Source organism: Mustela putorius, unplaced genomic scaffold, assembly GCF_011764305.1.
Source record: "Mustela putorius furo isolate JIRA1106 unplaced genomic scaffold, ASM1176430v1.1 tig00000275_pilon_pilon_pilon, whole genome shotgun sequence".
NCBI classification, from domain to species: domain Eukaryota; kingdom Metazoa; phylum Chordata; class Mammalia; order Carnivora; family Mustelidae; genus Mustela; species Mustela putorius.
Genome location: NW_025421341.1, coordinates 15,040,558 through 15,060,991, shown reverse-complemented (window position 1 = coordinate 15,060,991; position 20,434 = coordinate 15,040,558). Strand labels below are relative to the sequence as shown.

General features: G+C 38.9%; 1 protein-coding gene across 2 annotated transcripts in view; it reads left to right on the top strand.

Annotated features, from left to right (window-relative positions):
- Positions 1 to 1,690: 1,690 nt before the first annotated feature.
- The window catches only part of ACADL (acyl-CoA dehydrogenase long chain), a 41,400-nt gene continuing 22,656 nt past the window's right edge, over positions 1,691 to 20,434 (top strand). The window contains exons 1-5 of one of the 2 annotated variants that reach the window (XM_045078695.1): positions 1,691 to 1,961; positions 7,167 to 7,322; positions 9,605 to 9,742; positions 11,068 to 11,232; positions 16,954 to 17,020. In XM_045078695.1, coding sequence (XP_044934630.1) covers positions 1,885 to 1,961; positions 7,167 to 7,322; positions 9,605 to 9,742; positions 11,068 to 11,232; positions 16,954 to 17,020 — 603 coding nt within the window. In that variant the 5' untranslated portion in view covers positions 1,691 to 1,884. The remainder of the gene's footprint in view (positions 1,962 to 7,166; positions 7,323 to 9,604; positions 9,743 to 11,067; positions 11,233 to 16,953; positions 17,021 to 20,434) is intronic. The other variant, XM_004767025.3, reaches the window with a different exon arrangement.

Below are 20,434 nucleotides of genomic sequence, written 5' to 3'. Positions count from 1 at the left end.
GGATCGAGCCCCACATCGGGCTCCCTGCTTTTTGGGGAGTCTGCTTCTTGCTCTTCCTCTCTCTCCGTCCCTCTCCTCAGCTTGTGTTCTCTTTCTGTGTCAAATAAACAAATAAAATCTTGAAAAAAAAAAAAAAGAAGAAGAAGCAGACAAAGTTCTTGGAGTTCTATTCTTCTCCCTGCCATTAAGGAGTCTGAGATCATCAACTTTTTGGGGGAGGTATGTCTCTCTTTTGGGGGGAGGTATAGATTGGGCCCATACAAAAGGAAACCTGTGCTGGCCGGTGGATTGAGTTCAAGACATTTGTCACTCTCCGGAAATACAACAGCCAAAGTTGGTTCTGGGTGTGCTCCAAGGAGAACCTACCTGCCTCTGCCATGTGCAGGGCCCACCTCTCCATGGACACAGGGCACTGAGGTTCCCAGGAGATCATCAAGCCCCACACCATCTCTTGAAACACAACAGGCCTCTGTCTCTGTGCTGGCATGCCTCACCCCTGCCCGCAGAAGCTCGAACATCATCTGGACCCAAGAAGCTGCTGAGGATAACTGCTATCGACAACCGCTACACCTAGACCAAATGTTGCACTGCCACCCAGGGCAACTTTGCCAAGGCCGCCTTTTATGCCATCTCCAAATCTATAGCTATCTCACCAACACGCCCGTAGTAAGAGACCCTGTTTACCATGTCTCCATATCAGTTCTCTAGACTGCCTAGTAAAGACCCACAGCACAGTCTCTGTGCAGAGGATCCAAAATCCAACTGTTGTCACCACACAATGTTTTTATACAAGGAAATTAAAGTGAATCAACAAGCTTGTAAAGCAAAACAAAACAAACACTGGTGAGATGTGCTAACTATCCAGAACCCTGGACCTCATCATCAAATATTACCGTTGCTGCAGTTAGTCTCACACCACACTGAGGCACACTGCCTCTGTAGTATTTTATTATTATCATAATAACTAACATTATTATCATTTTTATTTCATTTATTATTATTGTTTTTCAGGGGCTCAGCAAGACCCTGCAGAAAAAGGTCTCTTATCGCCCCATACTGGCAGGTAACTTCATCAGCCGATGATCATTTGGAAAAAACAATAGTCTGAAGCTAGTAAGTACCCTGGCACAGCCTCCTCATGGTGGAGGTCCCTAAGACACCCCCCCACCCCCCACCCCCCAGGCATCAGAGTCTAGAATTTTGGCAAGCCTGCACGGAGCCCTGAGCTCCCCCTGTCTGCTAATATCGTTCACACGCTTCTATTTGGAATGAACGCCCCCCCCCCTTTTTTTTAATTCTTGATATTCTGCAATCAGTTAATGAGGGCTTGATTTCTAACGCAAAACCTCGTTTTCGGGCCTTTTTATCTCCTTCACTATTAGAATGGTCTCAATGCCCTGCCTTACCTCCTTAGAATTCCACGCCGCCAACTACTTGAGTTCAAAATCCTTCACAGATTCCCTACCCCTAAAATACCAAGTCCATACATTTCAGATTCCCTACCCCTAAAATACCAAGTCCATACATTTCAACAGCTCAGACTATCACTCCGTTGAAATGTCAATTATCAAGCCGTATTTGGTAAGTTGAGGGAAGAAGGGAAAGGGCAAGACGGGAATCCCGATCAGAGAGGACTCGGTTGGCGGCGGCCCCAGAGAGGAGTGTTGCAGTCCCCGACACGCTCCACCCGCCCTCCCGCGAGGAGGCGGGCTCCGGAGGTCGAAGCTGTCATCAGACTTCGACTCCTCAAAGGCTCGCGGGACGCTTTTCGCGGGGCACGACCCAGCAGGCCGGTCCCGCGGAGAACCGAGCCGCCCGCCCCCGGCGCCGGGGTCTCCGGGAGTCGCGTGCGTCGCCCCGCCGCCCTCCGCCGTCGTCCCCGCCATGGCTGCACGCTTGTTCCGCGGCTCCCTACGCCGGTGGGGCTGCCGCTGCGCCCTGCCCTCGCGGCCGGCCGCCAGGTGACTGCGGGCCGGGGGGCTCCAGCGGAACTGCCCGCGCGGGCTGCGGGACTGTGACTGTGCGAGAGGAGAGGGGAGGGGAGCGGAGGGAGACGCGGGGAGGGGAAGGAGGGGTGGCAGGGAAGGGGCTGAGGGACTGGGGAGGGTCGCGGGGGGCCTGGAACGCTGCGGGCCGCGTCGGCGCGGTGCGTGAGGGGCGGCGACCTGGGCGGTGGGCGCGGGAGGCTGCGGGGGTGGGGCTGGGCCTCGACCTGCGGCGCGCGGAGTCGGGGTGGGACCGACGTCGACCGGGGCGTATGTGGGCTTCGGGTGTGTCCCAGGGGTCGCGGGAAAACCCAAAGCGGGGTTCGCCGAAGGCTCATTCTCCTGCCCCCGTCTGGCGGGTGGGATTCTAGCACCCGCCGTGGGGGTGCGGGCGGTGGGGCGCTGCTGCCTCTGGCCCTAGAACCTTGGCGAAGGGCGGCGGAGCAGTGGCCCAGGCGCTTGCAGGTTAGTGAGTCTGGGGCTGGGGCTCCGCGTCGCAGACCTGGAGAAAGAAAGGGTCAGGCGTCCGCGATGAAGCCTGCTGGCCAGAGTGCCCCCGAGAAGGCAGCGCAGGACTGCAAAGACCTGACGTCCGCCCCACCAGACAGTGCCACTGAGACTTATTTCGTAAATGCTTTTATCAATTAAATCAGAAGAGTAGATAGTTTGTCAGTGGCTCTGTGATTATTAAGGTGGTGTTTATGAGATCAAAAGCTTTAGATACGGACACATAAAATCCATCGGATGAACTGGAAGCGTCCAGGATTCACTATTTAGGGAGTAGGACATGAATGGTAAATTAGCTCATTACAACATTGGTGGAACTCTCAGGTGCTGTGGGAGTGGAAAAATAACCTGTTCCTCCTGAGGACCGTTGGGAAGACTTCACTGAGGAGGTGACTTGGCTTTAGGACGCACATATTTTTCTGAGCTCTTCCCCAGAGTTTCGTAAGACTGTGACTTTCAATTTTTTGTTATCGGGACTCTTTCACTCTCCTAAAGTTAGAGGACCCCCAAAGATATTTGTGTGTGTGTGTGTGTGTGTGTGTATGTGAGGGTTGTACCTACCTATATTGATATCAGTGGATAAGTACAAAACAAATTTTACAAATGTTTAGTTAATTAAAAGTAACAATAGAGGGTGCCTGGGTGGCTCAGAGGGTTAAAGCCTCCGGCTTTGGCTCAGGTCATGATCCCAGAATCCTGGCACCGAGACCCACATCAGGCTCTTCTGCTCAGCGGGGAGGCTGCTTCCTCCTCCTCTCTCTCTCTCTACCTGCCTCTCTGCCTACTTGTGATCTGTATCTGTCAAATAAAATCTTTTTTTTTTTTTAAGTAACCATAGAGATTGCGGTAAGTGACGTAAATCAAACAGAAGGATACTGTACGATTTCATTTATACATGGAATCTTAAAACAACAAATGAAAAAAGAACTCAGATACAGAGAAAAAATTGTGGTAGGGGGGAGGGTGTGGAAATGGGTGAAGGGGGGTCAAAAGGTACCAGCTTCCAGCTCTAAACTAAGTCATGGGAGTTTAATGTACAGCATGGTGACTGTAATTAGTACTGTATATATATTTCAAATTTGCTAAAAGAATAGACCTTAAAGGTTGTCATCACAAGGAAAAAAATTATGTGGTGATGGATATTAACTAGATTTATTGTGTTGATTATTTCACCATATATAAAAATACTGAATCATGTACATCTGAAACTATATATATCAATTATATCCTGACAATAAGTAAAAGTAACAATAATAAACCCATGATGTGTTACCATAAATATCATTTTTAAGAACAGTAGCTTTTAAAAAAAAAAAAAAAGAAAAGAGACATCATTTACATTGTCTGGCTTCGTAGAAGACATCTCAGTTCTCATATCTGTTTCTGCATTACGTGTATTGGGATAAATTATTATGGCTGAAGTACAGAAAGAAAATCTCATAAATTCTGAAAAAGGAGGACATGAGGGACCCTCTGAATAGGTCAGGGACTACAGTTTGATTATAGCAGGCTTCTTAATGTGCAAGTGAATTATTCAGGGAATTTGTTGAAATACAAATTCTGATTCAGTAGATCTGGGGTGAGGTCTGAGTTGGTGTATTTATAACCAATTCCCAACTATCACTGAAGGTGCTGGTGGAGACTGTCTCCCTTTTATAATGTAAATGATTAAAAAAAATAATAGAACTTGGCCTGTTAAATTAGAAGTTTATTTTTGTTCAGTACAGATTTCCTGGTCTTTATAAGGAAAAAAAGGGCCAATGTATTCAATAAAATTCTCTTGGTCTCCAGGAAGTGGATAGTCCAACCTACTGACTGTAAACTGTCTTGATTTTCTTCCACGTATTCTCTCTTAAACACTTTTGACTGACCTGAAATATCTTTATTTTTCCTGGCACTTCTTTCACTCTCTAGCGTCTTGGTTTATTTTACTTCGAGATATTCCAAAGGTTTCCTTAAGATAATATGGGATATAAAATTTTACAATAGAGGGAGACTGGAATATAAATCCCACCCTGTTATTTGCTAATGATGTTGACAAATGATTCTGTGTTTCAGAGCACCCGTTTCCTAGTCTCAGCACATTTTTTGTCCTGAGGGAAAATTTCAAGTATGGAAAAGCTATGTGGACAAATATGTGCGTTATAGTTTTATTAATACTAGCAGGAAATTGGAACCAAACATTTTGTTGGATTTCTTTTCCTTTACTTCTTGCTGTTCTTGGTCGCTTGGAAGAATGAAGAAGTAGACCAGACCTGCGGAGTCGTGGGCAGCAAAGCAAGGTTTACTGACCATTAGTGAAGTTTATTGAGTGATGGTACAATGCTGCTACTGGAGTTTCTGAGTCTAGGGGGTTTTATGGGCTTGTTGGAGGGCTGTTGTAATCTGATTAATTAAGTCTCCCTGCACCTGGCATCATCAGGTTTTTTGGTCACATGGGAAAGAGTGGAGGCTTCCTTCTGAAGTATTGCGAAATCCTTTCAAGTGTGGTTTCCTCTTAGGGCGGAGTTCCCTATTCCCTGCTGCCTTTCTTCCAACTATCCTTCATCAATTTCAGTTACGGGATAAAGTAAACTTTGGATGTCTGTTTGATAAAACAGTGTAGTGATAGGCAAGACCCCTGCACGTGTTGGTGCTGTTACCTCTGGCTTCATCTATTACTGTTTTCACTCAATCCACTTTGGGCCTCCTTGTCCTTTCTAGCATATACCAGGTACCATCCTGCCTGACACCTTTTGCTTGAATTGTTTTCTTGTCCTAAAATTCTTCTACTCCCCAAATCTGCTTGGCTCTCCACCTTGAGGTGTTTGTTCAGATCTCATTTTTCTAACTTAACCTACCTTGATTGCAGGATTTCCCTCCTGCAGGCATGTCCCAGCCTTGTCCCAGACACACACTCTGAACCTTGCTCCACTTTGCTTTTCCATAGAACTTACCACCTTCTCCTTTATTCTATAATTTGCTTCTTTATTATTTATCGTTATTCAGTCTCCCCTTCTAGAAATGGGAGCCCCAAAACAAGAATCTTTATTTATTTTGTACACTCTTGTAGTCCAAGGTACCTGAACAGTTCTGGTGCATAATGAGTACTCAGAAAGTATGTGAATGAATGAATGAATGAGCCGTTAAAAATAATGATTTGAATGACTGAGTAGTAACCATGAAGGCAAAAGGCAGACTTATATATAAAAATTGTAGCACTACCTGTTCACAACCAAAGATTACCATTTGAAAAGCTTCTCAGTTATATTAATAAACTTCACTAAAAGTTGCATATGAAAGATAAATCTAAAGCCAAATGACAGAAAATGCATATTAAGTGTATAACTTAGCTTATGCTGTCATAACAAAATACCGTAGACTGGATGGATTGAACAACAAACTTATTTCTCATAATTCTAAAGGTTGGGTAATGGAAGATCACAGTGCTAACTCTCTCTTCTTTTTATAAGGCCACAATTCTCTCAGATTAGGACCCTCCTTATGACCTCATTTAACTAATTACCTTCTCAAAGCCCCATTTCCGAATATAATCACAGTGAGAGTTAGAGATTAACATGTATTTGGAGTGACACAATTCAGTCCATAGTATGAAATAAAAATACATAAGCTAAAACAAAGTAATCCATTTCTGGCGGCAGGATTGGGAGGGTGGGGGGGGGAGGGGAGGTTGAGACAACCTAATTGCCGGTAAGCAAAACTGCCTTTTAAACAAAAACACTAAGGAGAGGAGGGGGAAGGAAGGAGAAAAGAAAAAAGAACTAGAGGAAAACAACAACAAAAAACAAAAACAAAAACAAACCCACGTTCCATCTAAGGAGGAGAGAAACTCCAAACAGAATTTCATGCAAAACAGAAAAACAACCTTTACTAAAATTTGGATATAGCATAAAAAGCTTTTAGATATGAGTTTGAAAATATGCAAAGTGATACACAGATTTTCACACTCTTTTAGGAGTGCCCCAAGGGGGAAATAAACCTGAAAACCACTGACCTGAAGGAACTACAGAGCAGTCTTATCTTAAGGTTAATAGCGGGGACAAGGAGAAGGAAGGGTCCGTTTCTGAAGATCTTGAATAATTCTGTGTTAATCCTTACAGAGATTCATGGACTTTTTAAAAAATTTTCACCAGGTTGCCCTTAATATGGCTATAACATCCCCATAGTTTATATCTTACATACCTGCCATTTCAAACTGTATGATTCTGAATGAAATATTAATTTGGGTTCTGGAAAAAATGTTAATACTATCTTAAACATCATAGTAACATGAAAACATCAGTATTATTCTATGGTGGTATTTGAGTTTTACATAATTTAATTCACATCATGTGACAACACTGTTTTACCTCAGTTCAGACCTGTGGTTAGTCACTGACACTATGTCCTCACTATGGGTTTGAAAGTGAAGAGTGAGTTCAATAAAGACAAACTACTTGATTTCATCTAGATGAGGTAGATCCTATCAAAAGTGGTAATATTCAAATTTGAGCAGATCTATCAAATTTCAGAGCCTTTCTACCTACTTCTGTAGTGTGTCTGGGTCGGGGCGCGGGGGAGAAATCAGTGTTATGTGTTCAGTAGAAATAACCTTCCATGCTGTTTAGTGGCATTAATTTGGATATGAAGAGTAACAAATCACTTAATTTTCTTAATATATATGTATATTTTTAGATATTCTCATTCTGGAGGAGAAGAACGTCTAGAAACTCCTTCTGCTAAAAAATTAACAGATATAGGAACTAGAAGAATCTTTTCTTCAGAACATGACATTTTCCGGAAAAGTGTAAGGAAGTTTTTTCAAGAAGAAGTGATTCCTTACCACGCAGAGTAAGTGGCACGTTTTCTTTTAAAGGAATATGCGTAAGGGGAACAATAAGAACCACTTCTTAGATAGTGCTGCAAGTTGTTCTGCAGAAAATATACTGGTTAATTGCTCTATTAACCTTTCGCTCTCTTAACTATAATGCTTTAATACTTAACTGTGTAACCATAAACTTAAGGATTCTTAAGAATTCTGAGATTCTTAAGCTAGTCCAAAGCTATTTAAATAAATTTTAAAATATACAATTGAAAATAAGACTATTTTGTAAATTCGCAACTCATTCTAAGAGTAGTAGTACTCTTAAATGTCAATTAAGTAGCTAAATAATTAATTACATATTTTTTTCCTGCTTCATGAATGAATTAAAATATATAAAAGCTTAGCTGGCCAGCATAATGCAAATCTTGGTTGGCAATTGGCCACCTTAAAGTATTTTTATTACTGGGTGGGCTGTTTATTGATTAACTGATTAGTTATTGATCCTGCTTTGTTGACCAAAAACCCATCATTTCTATGAAAATAGAATTTTGCTCTATTTCCAAAATTCACTCACTGTCAGCACTTTATTACAATTAAAATGTTTTTTTTTAAACACTGTTGGGGCATACCTAGGGGCTCAGTTGATTGAGCAGCCCACTCTTGATTTCTGCTCTAGTCTTGATCTCAGGATCAAGCCCTGCCCCCCCCCCCCAATCAGGCTCTGTGCTGAGCTTGGAGCCTGCTTAAGACTCTCTCTCTCACCCAACGTCCTCCCCCACCCTGCCCCTTATATGCTCTTTCTTTAAAAAAATAAATAAATAAATACCTTCCATTGAGACTTGATTAATGCTTTCTCAGTAAAAATGACCAAAACTAGCTAAACTTAATGTTAACACTAGTCTTTGGTGAAAAGCAACTTTCTTTAAAAACAAAAGAAGGGCACCTGGGTAGTTCAGTCAGTTAAGCTTCAGACTCTTGATTTCTGCTCAGGTCATCATCTCAGGGTCCTTGGATCAAGCCCCACGTCGGGCTGCTGCTGAGCATGGATCCTGCTTAAGATTCTCTCTCTCTCTCTCTCTCGGTCCATCTGCCCCTCCCTCCGCTCTACTCGCGTGTGCACACTCTCTAAATAAATAAATATCTTTAAGAAAGAAAGTAGGAAAAAGTTTTGCTCTAGGAGATTCTTTTTTGTTTATTGCCTTACTGATTTGAAACTTTGTTCCAGAAAAATTGTTGGTGAGGATTTGAAGTAAAAATGATAGAAGTTGACAAATTTTAGGTTACTGATAAAACTATTTCCCAAGGTTCTTTAGGCAATGATTACATCAAAATGTACATGGCAATCAAACTCTTTTCATTTAAAATTTCTTGAGGTATCTGTGTATAGCTTTAATCAGCATCTTCAAAAATATACCTCATACTTACCATAGCTAAATACCACTTAAAAAAATAAAAACAAAAGTTCTCAGATTCTTTATCTCCGACTTGCCATCTCTTTCCTCATTATCATTTTTTCCCCATTCTCATTTTTAAAGAGGAAAAGCAGAGGTTGCACAATCTTACGCAACTCTCTAATCTTTTCAGTTCATTTGACAGCTTAGCTGCAAGATGTTTCTGTTTTTCTGTTGTTCCTCCTTAAACTTAAGATTGCCTGCTCCTGTCACCTTTTTTCTTCGCTCATCCTGGTAAATTCAGCACTTTAAGGAAATATACAGAGGCCGTTGCCTTTACAGGAGAGTTGGGCAAATTCCCATGACAACGTGGCACAACTAAGATTCCGTCCTAAGGGTACCAGTTGAGAGAAACTGTACCCAGTGGATGTAATTTGCAGGTCCGATGAATAGTCAAGGGAGGAGAGACGGGCAGGTGAGAAGAAGTAAGGAAGACAGCAAGGAGGAGGAACGATAAAAGAGTCAGATGCAACTAGGAAGTGATGGCCAATGTCAACAATAATTGCCTCAAATGAAGGGAACATTCCTGAACAATATCATTCATAAGTTCAAACCATGACCATTAAAGTAACGGGAAAGAAGTTTTTCTGATTTTAAAATGTTGCTGTTGGGGCGCCTGGGTGGCTCAATGGGTTAAAGCCTCTGCCTTCAGCCCAGGTCATGATCCCAGAGTCCTGGCATCGGGCTCTCTGCTCAGTGCAGAGCCTGCTTCTCTCTCTCTCTCTCTGCCTGCCTCTCTGCCTACTTGTGTTCTCTGTCAAATAAATAAATAAAATCTTTTTAAAATAAATAAATAAATAAAATCTTTTTAAAAATAAATAAATAAATAAATAAAAATAAAATGTTGCTGTTTGCAGATGGGAGAAAGCTGGAGAAGTGAGTAGGGAGCTTTGGGAAAAAGCCGGAAAACAAGGACTGCTCGGTATCAATATTGCAGAGCGTCATGGTGGTGTTGGTGGGGACCTTTATTCAGCAGCTGTTGTTTGGGAGGAACAGTAAGTATGCAGACCTTGGAAGTGGAGTCTTATTTGTTGCTCACTTTCCTGAGAAGAGGATGAATTACGCTTTCTAATCTTAAATATTGAGAACAGTGTAAAATGTGAATGAATAAACCCTTCATAGGCTCTTGTGCATTTTTTTTTTAATGTGGGAAGATAGGCAGATGCCCTTTAAATTGTTAAAATAGGTGCTGTTGAAAATTAAAGAGAGCCCTTCATTTTTAATTGCTTCATGTTTACTTTTCTTCTTTTAAAAAGCTATTTGGGAAAATAAAAACAGTAGAAAAATAATTCCATCAAATATACTTAAAGTTTAAGAAGAAATCTGTATGAGAAGAAATACAGATTTCAGTTGATGAATGGGCACAGAATTTGACCCAACAGTTCATCAAAACAAAATTCAAATAGGTTCTTTTGGATGAAAAAAGTTCATCCTTATACCAATCAAATGCTAATTAAATTAACCTGGAGGTGTCATTTTGAGTGTTTGCAAAAGTCGGTGAAAATTCAAAATCATAATATGCATTGCTGACAAGGTTGAAAATGAGATACTTGTGGTATTAGTGGCATTATCAATTAGGACAGCCAATACTTTGGAGATTAAAAATGTGGATACATAGAAAAAATGGAAAATATTTCTGCTTTTTTGATCTAGGATGCCACTTTGGGGAATTTATCTTAGGGAAATAATTTTGTAGAAAAAAGAGGAGCTGTGTGCAGAAATCATCATCATGTTAGATCATAGTCTTCCAAATACGTAAGTAATCTAAATATCTGGTAGTGGGAGAATGAATAAGTAAATTCTATCACATAAACAATTTTTTATATTTTACAACTATTTCAGATTATTCTTTGATAGCTAGGTTAGAAAGAATGGCTGTTTCGTGTCACATAGTTAAAAAAAAAAAAAACAGTTAGGTACAAATTCACACCATGTCTGCAACTATGTTAGAAGATATCCTTATGGAAAAGGTAATTTGCCAGAATGAAAATCATTGGTATGTTAGGGTAATACAACTGTAGGTGATTAGTACTTTTAAATATTTTATCTTTTAATTCATTAGACAAGTATTCATGGAACTCTATTAGAGTACTATTGTGTTAGAGTCAAAAATTAAAAGATTAATAAAAGCAAAGAGAGAACATTTTCAGGAACTTCCTACATTTGTGCAGAGACAGGCTATTACCATATAATGTGATAAGACTTAATAATTTTTGTTGTTTATTGTTTATTATTATTTCATTAAAAATCAAAAAAACTGAAAGCAGAACAAAATAATTATTTTGTGCTCTAAATTTTCTTCTTCTTTTTTCTCTTTAAGAGCGTATTCGAATTGTACAGGCCCAGGTTTTACTCTTCATTCAGATATTATCATGCCCTATATTGTAAACTATGGCTCAGAAGAACAGATTAAACGGTTCATCCCGCAGATGACCAGTGGGAAATGTATTGGTGCCTTAGCAATGACAGAGCCTGGGGCGGGAAGGTAAAGCAGCATTCATTTGGTTTTAAATTTCTGGAAGCATTGCCCAACAGCAAATATTTTCTTACGATTCACTTCATACAAACCTTTGAACAATATGGAAGGAGGAGTACAAATGTGAACACAAGCAACCTTAAGTAACTTCAAACTCCAGTAGGAAAATAAGACCTTATCATATGTGAGTAATAATAAAACATTTATAATATATGCCACTTTGAGATATTGATATGAGGTAGTAGCCTACCAAATAAAAGGGTAGGATATGAGTTGAATTTGGAGCATGGTGAATTTGCATGTGAGGTGACATTCACATGGAAATGTCCAGAAAGCTTTTCGAAATAGGTATTTGGAACTCTGGAGGTGGATGGGGGTGCAAAGAATTGACGAAATGGGAATGAGTAAGATCATTTATTCAGTCATTCGAAGGTTACTGACTAAGTGCCTTTAATGTGCCAGTAGTGAACAAAACAGACATGTTTGTTGTGCTTACTGAGGAGAATGACAAGAAATACATAAATAGTAGATCCCTAATTATAAATTATGATTAAGTACTATGACGGGAACATGGTGCTGTGCTAGAGACTAATGGAGCATGTATGTTTGTTGGAAAAGGGAAAAATGAATTTAGATATGAATGTCAGAGAAGACCTATAAAACATGGTTATATGTAAACTGAGGTGTGACAGCTTTGTAATATAACTTAAAGTTTGGAATTGTAATACTTCCAGTTTTGTTTTTCTTTTTCAAGATTGCTTTGGCTATTCTGGGTCTTTTGTGAATCTGTACAAATTTTGGGATTGTTTGTTCTAGTTCTGTGAAAAATGCTATTGGTATTTTGATAAGGATTATACTAAGTCTGTAGAAAATTCTTTAGATAGCTAGTATAGACATTTTAGCAATATCTGTTCTTCCATTCCATGAGCATGGAATGTCTGTCCATTTCTTTGTGTTGTCTTGAATTTCTTTCATCAGATTACAGGTCTTTTACTTCTTTGGTTAAGTTTATTCCTATTTTATTATTTTTGATATGGTTGTACATAGGATTATTAATTTCTCTTTCTGCTGCTTCATTATCAGTGTATAGGAATACAGTAGATTTCTGTACATGGATTTTGTATCCTGCAAATTTACTGAATTCATTTATCAGTTTGAGTAGATTTTTGGTGGTCTTTCAGGTTTTCTGTATATAGTATCCTGAAATTGGCAAATAGTGAAAGTTTTACTTCTTCCTTGCCAATTTGGATGCCTTTTCTTTCTTTTTGTTGTTTGGTAGCTGTGGCTAGGACTTCCAGTAATATGTTGAGTAAAAGTGGTGACAGTAGATAACCTTGTGTTGTTCCTGATAGGGGAAAGCTCTCGTTTTCCCCCATTAAGTATGTTCACTTTAGGTTTTTCATATAAGGCCTTTATTATGTTGAGATATGTTCCCTCCGGACCTACTTTGTTGAGAGTTTTTATCATAAATGGATGTTTTGTGAAATGCTTTTTCTGCATCTGTTGAGGTGATCGTATGTTTTTTATCCTTTCTCTTAGATGTGACATAGCACATTGATTGATTTCTGAATACTGAACCACCCTTGTATCCTGGGAAGAAATCCCACCTGATTATGGTGAATTATTTTTTTTTAATGTATTGGATTTGTTTTTAAGATCTTTATTTATTCATTAGAGAGAGAGAGAGAGAGAGAGAATGATTCGTGGGGAAAGGCAGAGGGAGAAGCAGACGTCCCACTGAGCAGAGAGCCAAATATGGGGCTTGATCCCAGAACCTGGAGTTAATGACTTGAGCCAGAGGCAGACGCTTAATCATCAGAGCCACCCATTCATTTTGAAAGTATCTTGTTGAGGATTTTTACATCCATTTTTATCAGAGATACTGGCCTGTTGTAGTTCTCTCTCTTTTTTTGTGAAGGTGGTGGGGGGTGTCTATCTAGTTTTGGTATCAAGGTAATACTGGCTTTATAGAATGAATTGAGAAGTGTTCATTCCTCTTTTATTTTTTGGAATAGTTTGAGAATAATAGGTTTTAACTCTTCTTTCAATGTTTTATAGAATTTGCCTGTGAGGCTGACTGGTTTTGGACTTTGGTTTGTTGGGAGTTTTCATTATTGATTCAATTTCTCTGCTGGTAGCTGGTCTGTTCAAATTTTCTTTATTTTCCTTCTTCAGTTTTGGTAGGTTCTATGTTTCTAGGAATTTATTCATTTCTTCTAGCTTATCTTCTTTGTTGGTATATAATTTTTCATAATATTCTCTTACAATTTTTTGTTTCTGTGGTGTTGGTTGTTATTTTTCATTTCATTTATGATTTTGATTATTTGGGTCATCTATTTTATTTTATTTTATTTTGATGAGTCTGGCTGGAGGTTTATCAATTTTGTTGAATTTTTCAAAGAATTAGCTCTTGATTTCATTCATCTGTTGTGTTTTTTTATTTTTAGTTCCTGTATCATTTATTTCTGCTCCATTCTTCCTTCCTTCTGCTCTTTCGGGCTTTTGAGTGTTTTTCTTTTTCTGGCTCCTTTAGGTGTAAGGTTAGGTTGTCTATTTGAAATTATTCTTGCTTTTTCCAGTAGAGTACTGCTATAAACTTCCCTCTTAGAACCACTTTTGCTGTGTTCCAAAGATTTTGGACTGTTGTGTTTTTATTTTCATTTGTGTCCATGTACTTTTTGATTTCCTCTTTGATTTCTTGGTTGACCCATTCATTGTTTAGTAGCATGTTATTAACCTCCGTGAATTTGTGCTTTTTCTAGATTTTTATCCGCATGGTTGATTTCCAGTTTCATAGTGTTATAGTCAAAAAAGATGTTTGAGGGGCGCCTGGGTGGCTCAGTGGGTTAAGCTTCTGCCTTCGGCTCAGGTCATGATCTCAGGGTCCTGAGATCAAGCCCCGCATCGGGCTCTCTGCTCAGAAGGGAGCCTGCTTCCCCTCCTCTCTCTCTCTCTCTCTGCCTGCCTCTTAGCCTACTTGTGATCTCTCTCTCTGTCAAATAAATAAATAAAATCTTTAAAAAAAAAAAAGATGTTTGAACTTTTTGAATTTGCTGACATTTGTTTTATGGCCTAATATGTGATCTGTTCTGGAGAATGATGGCTGCCTTACATCCAGGGTATTCTGATACCAGCTGTATGATTGTGGGCAAAATCTCTGTGCCCAAATGTCTGTATCAGTGATACTTATTTAATAGGGTTATGGTGAGGGTCTGAATTCTTGGTAATACTACATAGTATATTTTAAGACCATTTTTCATATTTCATATTTACCATTTAAAAGTTTTTTTTAAAACCACAAACTGAGTTGTGTCATTACCTTTATTACCTTTGATATGCCCCTATACAGAAGAATTACTTCAATAAGCCATGTGTAGACCTTAGGAACTAATATTTCATATTGACTTACGATGAAAATTATGTTAGAATACAATAGCATGCAGCTTTAAAATGTTTTTTATAATCATCTCTCCTTTTACTGAAAACCAAATTAAAAGTTTTAGGTCATTTAACTCATCTTTCAAACAGGTGGCCTTGTTTCCAATGTCTGGTGTCCCCAGGATCACCTCCAGGTTCAGTGATTTGCTAGAAGTCACAGGATTCAGCTTCTAATTGTATTCACTGTAATTTTTTTCAGTGAAAGAATACAAAACAGAATCAGTAAAACTAAAAGCCTCATGGATTGAAATTCATAGAAAACCAGGAGCAGCTTCCAAGAGCTCTCTTTTAATGGAGTTCCACAGGAATTCCTTTAGTGACAAGTTCTGAGAATACTTACGAAATGTTATCCACCGGGGTAGGTCATTAGACACTCAGTACCCAGAATTTTATTGGAAGTTGATCACATAGATAGTTTGTCCAGCATGTGGCAAAAGTTGAGATGCCAAAAAGCAAACAAGTGTTTAGCATAAATCATTATTTGTTCAAACAGTTTAGGTACATAGTGCATTACTCTTCTCTGATCTGGGAATGGTGGGAACCCTCCTGCCAAATTCATAGATACCAACCAAAAGCCAAACTTATAATCAGGCCTTTTGAAGGATAGCAGCCTGAGACCTATTTATTTATTTGTCAGAGAGAGAGAGCACAAGCAGGGGGTGAGTCAGGCAGAAGGAGAAGCAGGCTCCCTGGTGAGCAAGGAGCCTAACACGGAACTCTATCCTAGGACCCCGGGATCATGACCTCAGCTGGAGGCAGAAGCCTAACCGTCCAAGCCATCCAAGTGTCCCATTTGAGTGCCTGTTCTATTCAAATATATTCAGTATGCTATGTGAAGGGCATATAAGCTTGATCTACAGCATGTCCTCAGAAGGTTTGAGTCTGATAAGTGGGGTAGGCAAGAAAGAGAAGATCTTTTTAATTAGTCACTGAAATACAAGATAAATGCTGTAAGAGAATGTGTTCTTTTCCTATGATTTCCATAACAAATTACCCCAAAGTTGGTGGCTTAAAAAGACAGAAATTCATTCTTTCACAGTTCTAAAGTCCTGGTGTCCAAAATTAGTATAAATCGGCCCAAATCAAGGTATCAGTAGGGCTACACTTCCTCTAGATGTTGTAGGGCAGAATCCATTCCTTGCCTCTTCCATTTCTTGGTGTCTGACACCATTCCTGGCCTCGTCATCTTATCATTCCAATCTGCTTCTGTGGTGACATTGCTCCTCCTCCTCTGTGTGTTTAATCTCTGTTGGCCTCTCTTTCACAGGGACATTTGCGTTTAAGGTCCCTCCATCAGATAACCCAAGATAATCTCCCCATCTTGAGATCCTTAAATTAATCTCTTCTGCAAAACCCTTTTTCTATATAAGGTAACACTTCACAGGTTCCAAGGATTAGGATAAGTGATGTAGATTCTTTATACATGATGTTATTTTTGTAGGATATTTACAAAAAATTGGAAACTACCCAAATAAATTGTTTTTAAAAAATCATGATAAATCTATACAATGTAATTCTATGCTGATGATATAAATGATCTTATGGAAAAGCATTAGATCTTATCTGGAGGTCAAAAGCATATAATTTTATAAAAATACATACATGTGTGTATCTGTTTCCATTGAAAAAATGATGGAAGGCTGTATTTTTAGAAATGTTTATTCCAGGAGATAAAATTGTTTTCAATTTTTTCTTTTTTTTTGGTCTGGAATATTGTCTGTGCCTCTCATATTTCAATTGTGAACATTTGTTTATTTTATATTAAAAAATAATCTATTCTGCTTTTAGAGCAGGCTTGTTTAGAGGAAGCATTTGAGACATAGTCTTTTAAATAGCTAAGTTTTACACTTGATCTTAGCCAAAAGGCCGAGAAGTGATTGATTAGCTAAGTTTTGACCAGCAGAGATAGGGGAAGGACCCAAGGTGAATGGAGGCAGGCAGGTACGTGGTGGCAACTAATCTCAAATATAGTGGGCTTTAAAATGTCATCTGAGTCTAATGTGGAGGTCTTGAATGCTACTTGGAATTTTTATGCTCTATAAAAGCTGGCTAGTTTATGTAATCTTAATCATATACATTTGTATAATTGGTTTAGAAAATGATACATTAGATGTGATTTTTCAGTGCATTTGTATGAAATTTCTAATATTAGAAGTCAGTTTCTATCAAGGTATAAACAGTTTGAATTATCACATTATAGACATACTTATGTAAGATCTGTTTGAAAATGCAGTTTTTAACCAACTAATGAATTTCTTTTCATTATTCTTCACTTTTTTTTCCCAATTGTAGTGATTTGCAAGGAATAAGAACAAATGCCAAAAAGGATGGAAATGACTGGATCCTCAATGGAAGCAAGGTGTGTAAAGAGAGGCTTCCACAGCCCTTCTCTCCTCAGTCATGCCAAGAGTACCTGTCTTAATGCTTACTCATTGTTGATTCTCTCAGATCTATGGACTCAGGAGAAGAATTTTTTTTTTTTAAAGGTTTTATTTATTTATTTGACACAGAGAGAGAGAGATCACAAGTAGGCCAAGAGGCAAGCAGAGAGAGAGAGGGAGGAAGCAGGCCCACCGTGGAGCAGAGAGCCCGATGCGGGGCTCGATCCCAGGACCCTGGGATCATGACCTGAGCTGAAGGCAGAGGCTTAACCCACTGAGCCACCCAGGTGCCCCTCAGGAGAAGAATTTTTATTCAAGTTTTGTCTTGTAGGAATTTTGCAACATTTGTATTACATGAGATCTGTGCCTCTTCTATGTTCCGTTTGTCATACTGTCCTCACTAATACGGCAAATGTTTTAGCTTCCAAATAGCCCTTCTCAAGCCACAAAAGAGAGGGGAAAGGCTTGTATTGTCCAAATATGAGACAAACAATGATTAATAAACTTGATATTCATGAAAAATTGGAGATAAGATTTTCTTTTTTTTTTTTTTTAAAGATTTTACTTATTTGTTTGACAGAGAGAGATCACAAGTAGGCAGAGAGACAGGCAGAGAGAGAGGAGGAAGCAGGCTCCCTGCTGAGCAGAGAGCCCAATGCGGGGCTCGATCCCAGAACCCTGGGATCATGGCCTGAGCCAAAGGCAGAGGCTTTAACCCACTGAGCCACCCAGGTGCCCCAGAGATAAGATTTTCTTACAAATACCAAGAAGAGTTTCAAAAGGTTTTCGTCAAGAAAGAATTTGATAGAATTCTTTGATAGAATTTGAGAGTTCTTCAATCTGAGAGTCACATCAACCCAGATAAAAATGGAAAGCCCTCCAATTAAGGTTACAGACAGGCTTAGGAGTAAATACATCCCTTAGAATCTAATATTACTGACGGCAGAGGATTTTGTTTCCCTAAAGCTGTGTCTGGTATAAACTCAGTAAATATTTATTGCTGATTGAGAGTTAAGTGAAGGAAAGATGTTTATCTTTTACATTAAGGAGGTCTTTCCGAAAATTGTTTCAAAGCCTGTTGAAGAACTAAATATGTTTGTTTTCTTTGAAATTTTTGAAAAAAATTCTAATTCGTTTTAGATTAATAACTCGCACTTACAAAATCACAAGTTTAAGTGTTATACTGTCAAATCACTGTAAGATTTTGTAAACACTCTTGATTTCTCTACTTACACTGTCAAGGACTAAGAACAGTTTGTGGGCTCACATTGGTCAGAGCAACACATTTGGAGTAGCGCAGTTCTAAAGACCATTCCATAATCTAGTTTCATAGTTGTTATACTGAAAAACAGTATCTGTGGTGTCAGATAAATTCAGAAAATGTGTGCAACTTCTCGTCCTTTGATATGCTGATATGCATTGTGAACCCCTAAAAGTCGGATACAGTATGTCTTATGCCCTAGGAAATTCTCTTCATAGATTATCTTGAGTCACTGGTGTTTTCCCAAACATACTTTAAGAATTTTAGTCTAAATTATTCATCCTAAGAAAGATAATAAATATGTCCTGATTCTAGTATATGATCACTTACCTCTGCCCACAGAGGGCCACAGAAGACTAGGATATTTGGTCAAAAGTGAAATGGGAGCCCTTTCTCCTATGACTCCAGGTTTCTTTTCTTTTCTTTCTTTTTTTTTTTTTAAGATTTTATTTATTTATTTATTTGACAGACAGAGATCACAAGTAGGCAGAGAGAGAGGGGGAAGCAGGCTCCCTGCGGGGCTCGATCCCAGGACCCTGGGATCATGACCTGAGCTGAAAGCAGAGGCTTTAACCCACTGAGCCACCCAGATGCCCCTGGCTCCAACTTTCTAAGCAGGTCTTCTGTGTGAACCACCCAAGATAACACCACTGACTGCTTCCAGATCTCTATTAAACATAACAAAAAAATTGAAGCAAAAGTAAAGGAATAAGTAAGTAAATATAGTACATCAATAAGATGATGCAATATGCACCTATTAAAGCATCAATATGAAGTTTTTAATGGTATAGAAAATAATTACATTAAGTGAAGAGATCATATTAACATTTAAGTGAAAATGCCTATAAATTTCAACTATGTTAAGAGAAAAAAGACCAGAAAGGAAATTCATAATGCTATTTGTATGATGGACTCATGGAGGATTATTTTTTTTCCTTTTCTTTATCACAATGCACTATCTATATAACATCTACAATTATAATTTTAATATAATGATATCTACAATTTCTGTTATACCAGAAAATAAAATACGAAAATAAAAAATAAAAAATGATGGTACTCATTAGGGATACCACCAGCCCTATTAAAAATTTTGACTGTTATGATTAGGAAAGAAATTGAGAAAGTCTTTCTTACAGAGAGAATTCTGTTATAATTTTATAAGAAAAGGAGATCAGTCATGGTGGAAATACTTATATTCTGTCAGACTGTTGCAGAAATGGTTCAGAATCTATTAACACTTTTCCACAATTATGGCCAAGAAAAACTGTTGAAGAACTCCATTCAATTTTACCAAATTGAAATCAGCATTAAGTGAACCGTTTTGCCCTGTAAACAGTTCCTTCTTTCCTTTCATTCCATTGTTTGTCTTTATGTATAGTAATGTCTGTTGGTATATGTCTGAGGCCTGGATTTAGAGCATACAGGCACTAATCAAAACAAAAAAAGGCACTGTGGGCAATTCAGCTGTGGCAACTACGCAGATGGCCATTATTATCTTAAAAAGGTTTGAAACTGGGAGACCTGAAAGGTTTTTGAACAAGTGGTGTAATGGAGCAACACTGTAGAAAAAGTAGTTTTGCCATGATGTATAGAATTTATTTTCAGGAATACATTTTTCTCATTTAGTCAACAAATATCCTTGAAGGCCTCTGTATGCCAAATGCTATTCTAGGCACTAATGGTAAGTATATGAGTAGGAAATAATCCCTTCCCTCAAGGATGTCCTTAATACAGAGAGATGTACAAAGAGGGTCTTTGATTATTGTGTCAACATATAACCATGTCCCCTTTCACTTGCTATCGTGTAGACAAGGCTCATGTCAGTAGCTTATTTCCCATTATTTGTATGTATAGCACTGTGGATTTTAGAATATAATTGTTCTTTAATAGTATAGTGTCATTTAAAACAGATTCCCTTTTCTCATCTGCAGGTCTTTCTAAAATACAGTTTATCGGGCCCCAGGGTAGCTCAGTTGGTTAAGCGACTGCCTTCAGCTCAGGTCATGATTCTAGAGTTCTAAGATTGAGTTCCACATTGGGGGAGGCAGGGCTGGGGTGTCCCTGTTCAGTGGGGAGTCTGTTTCACTCTGTGCCCCTCACCTGTCTTGTGCTCCTTCTCATTTTTTCT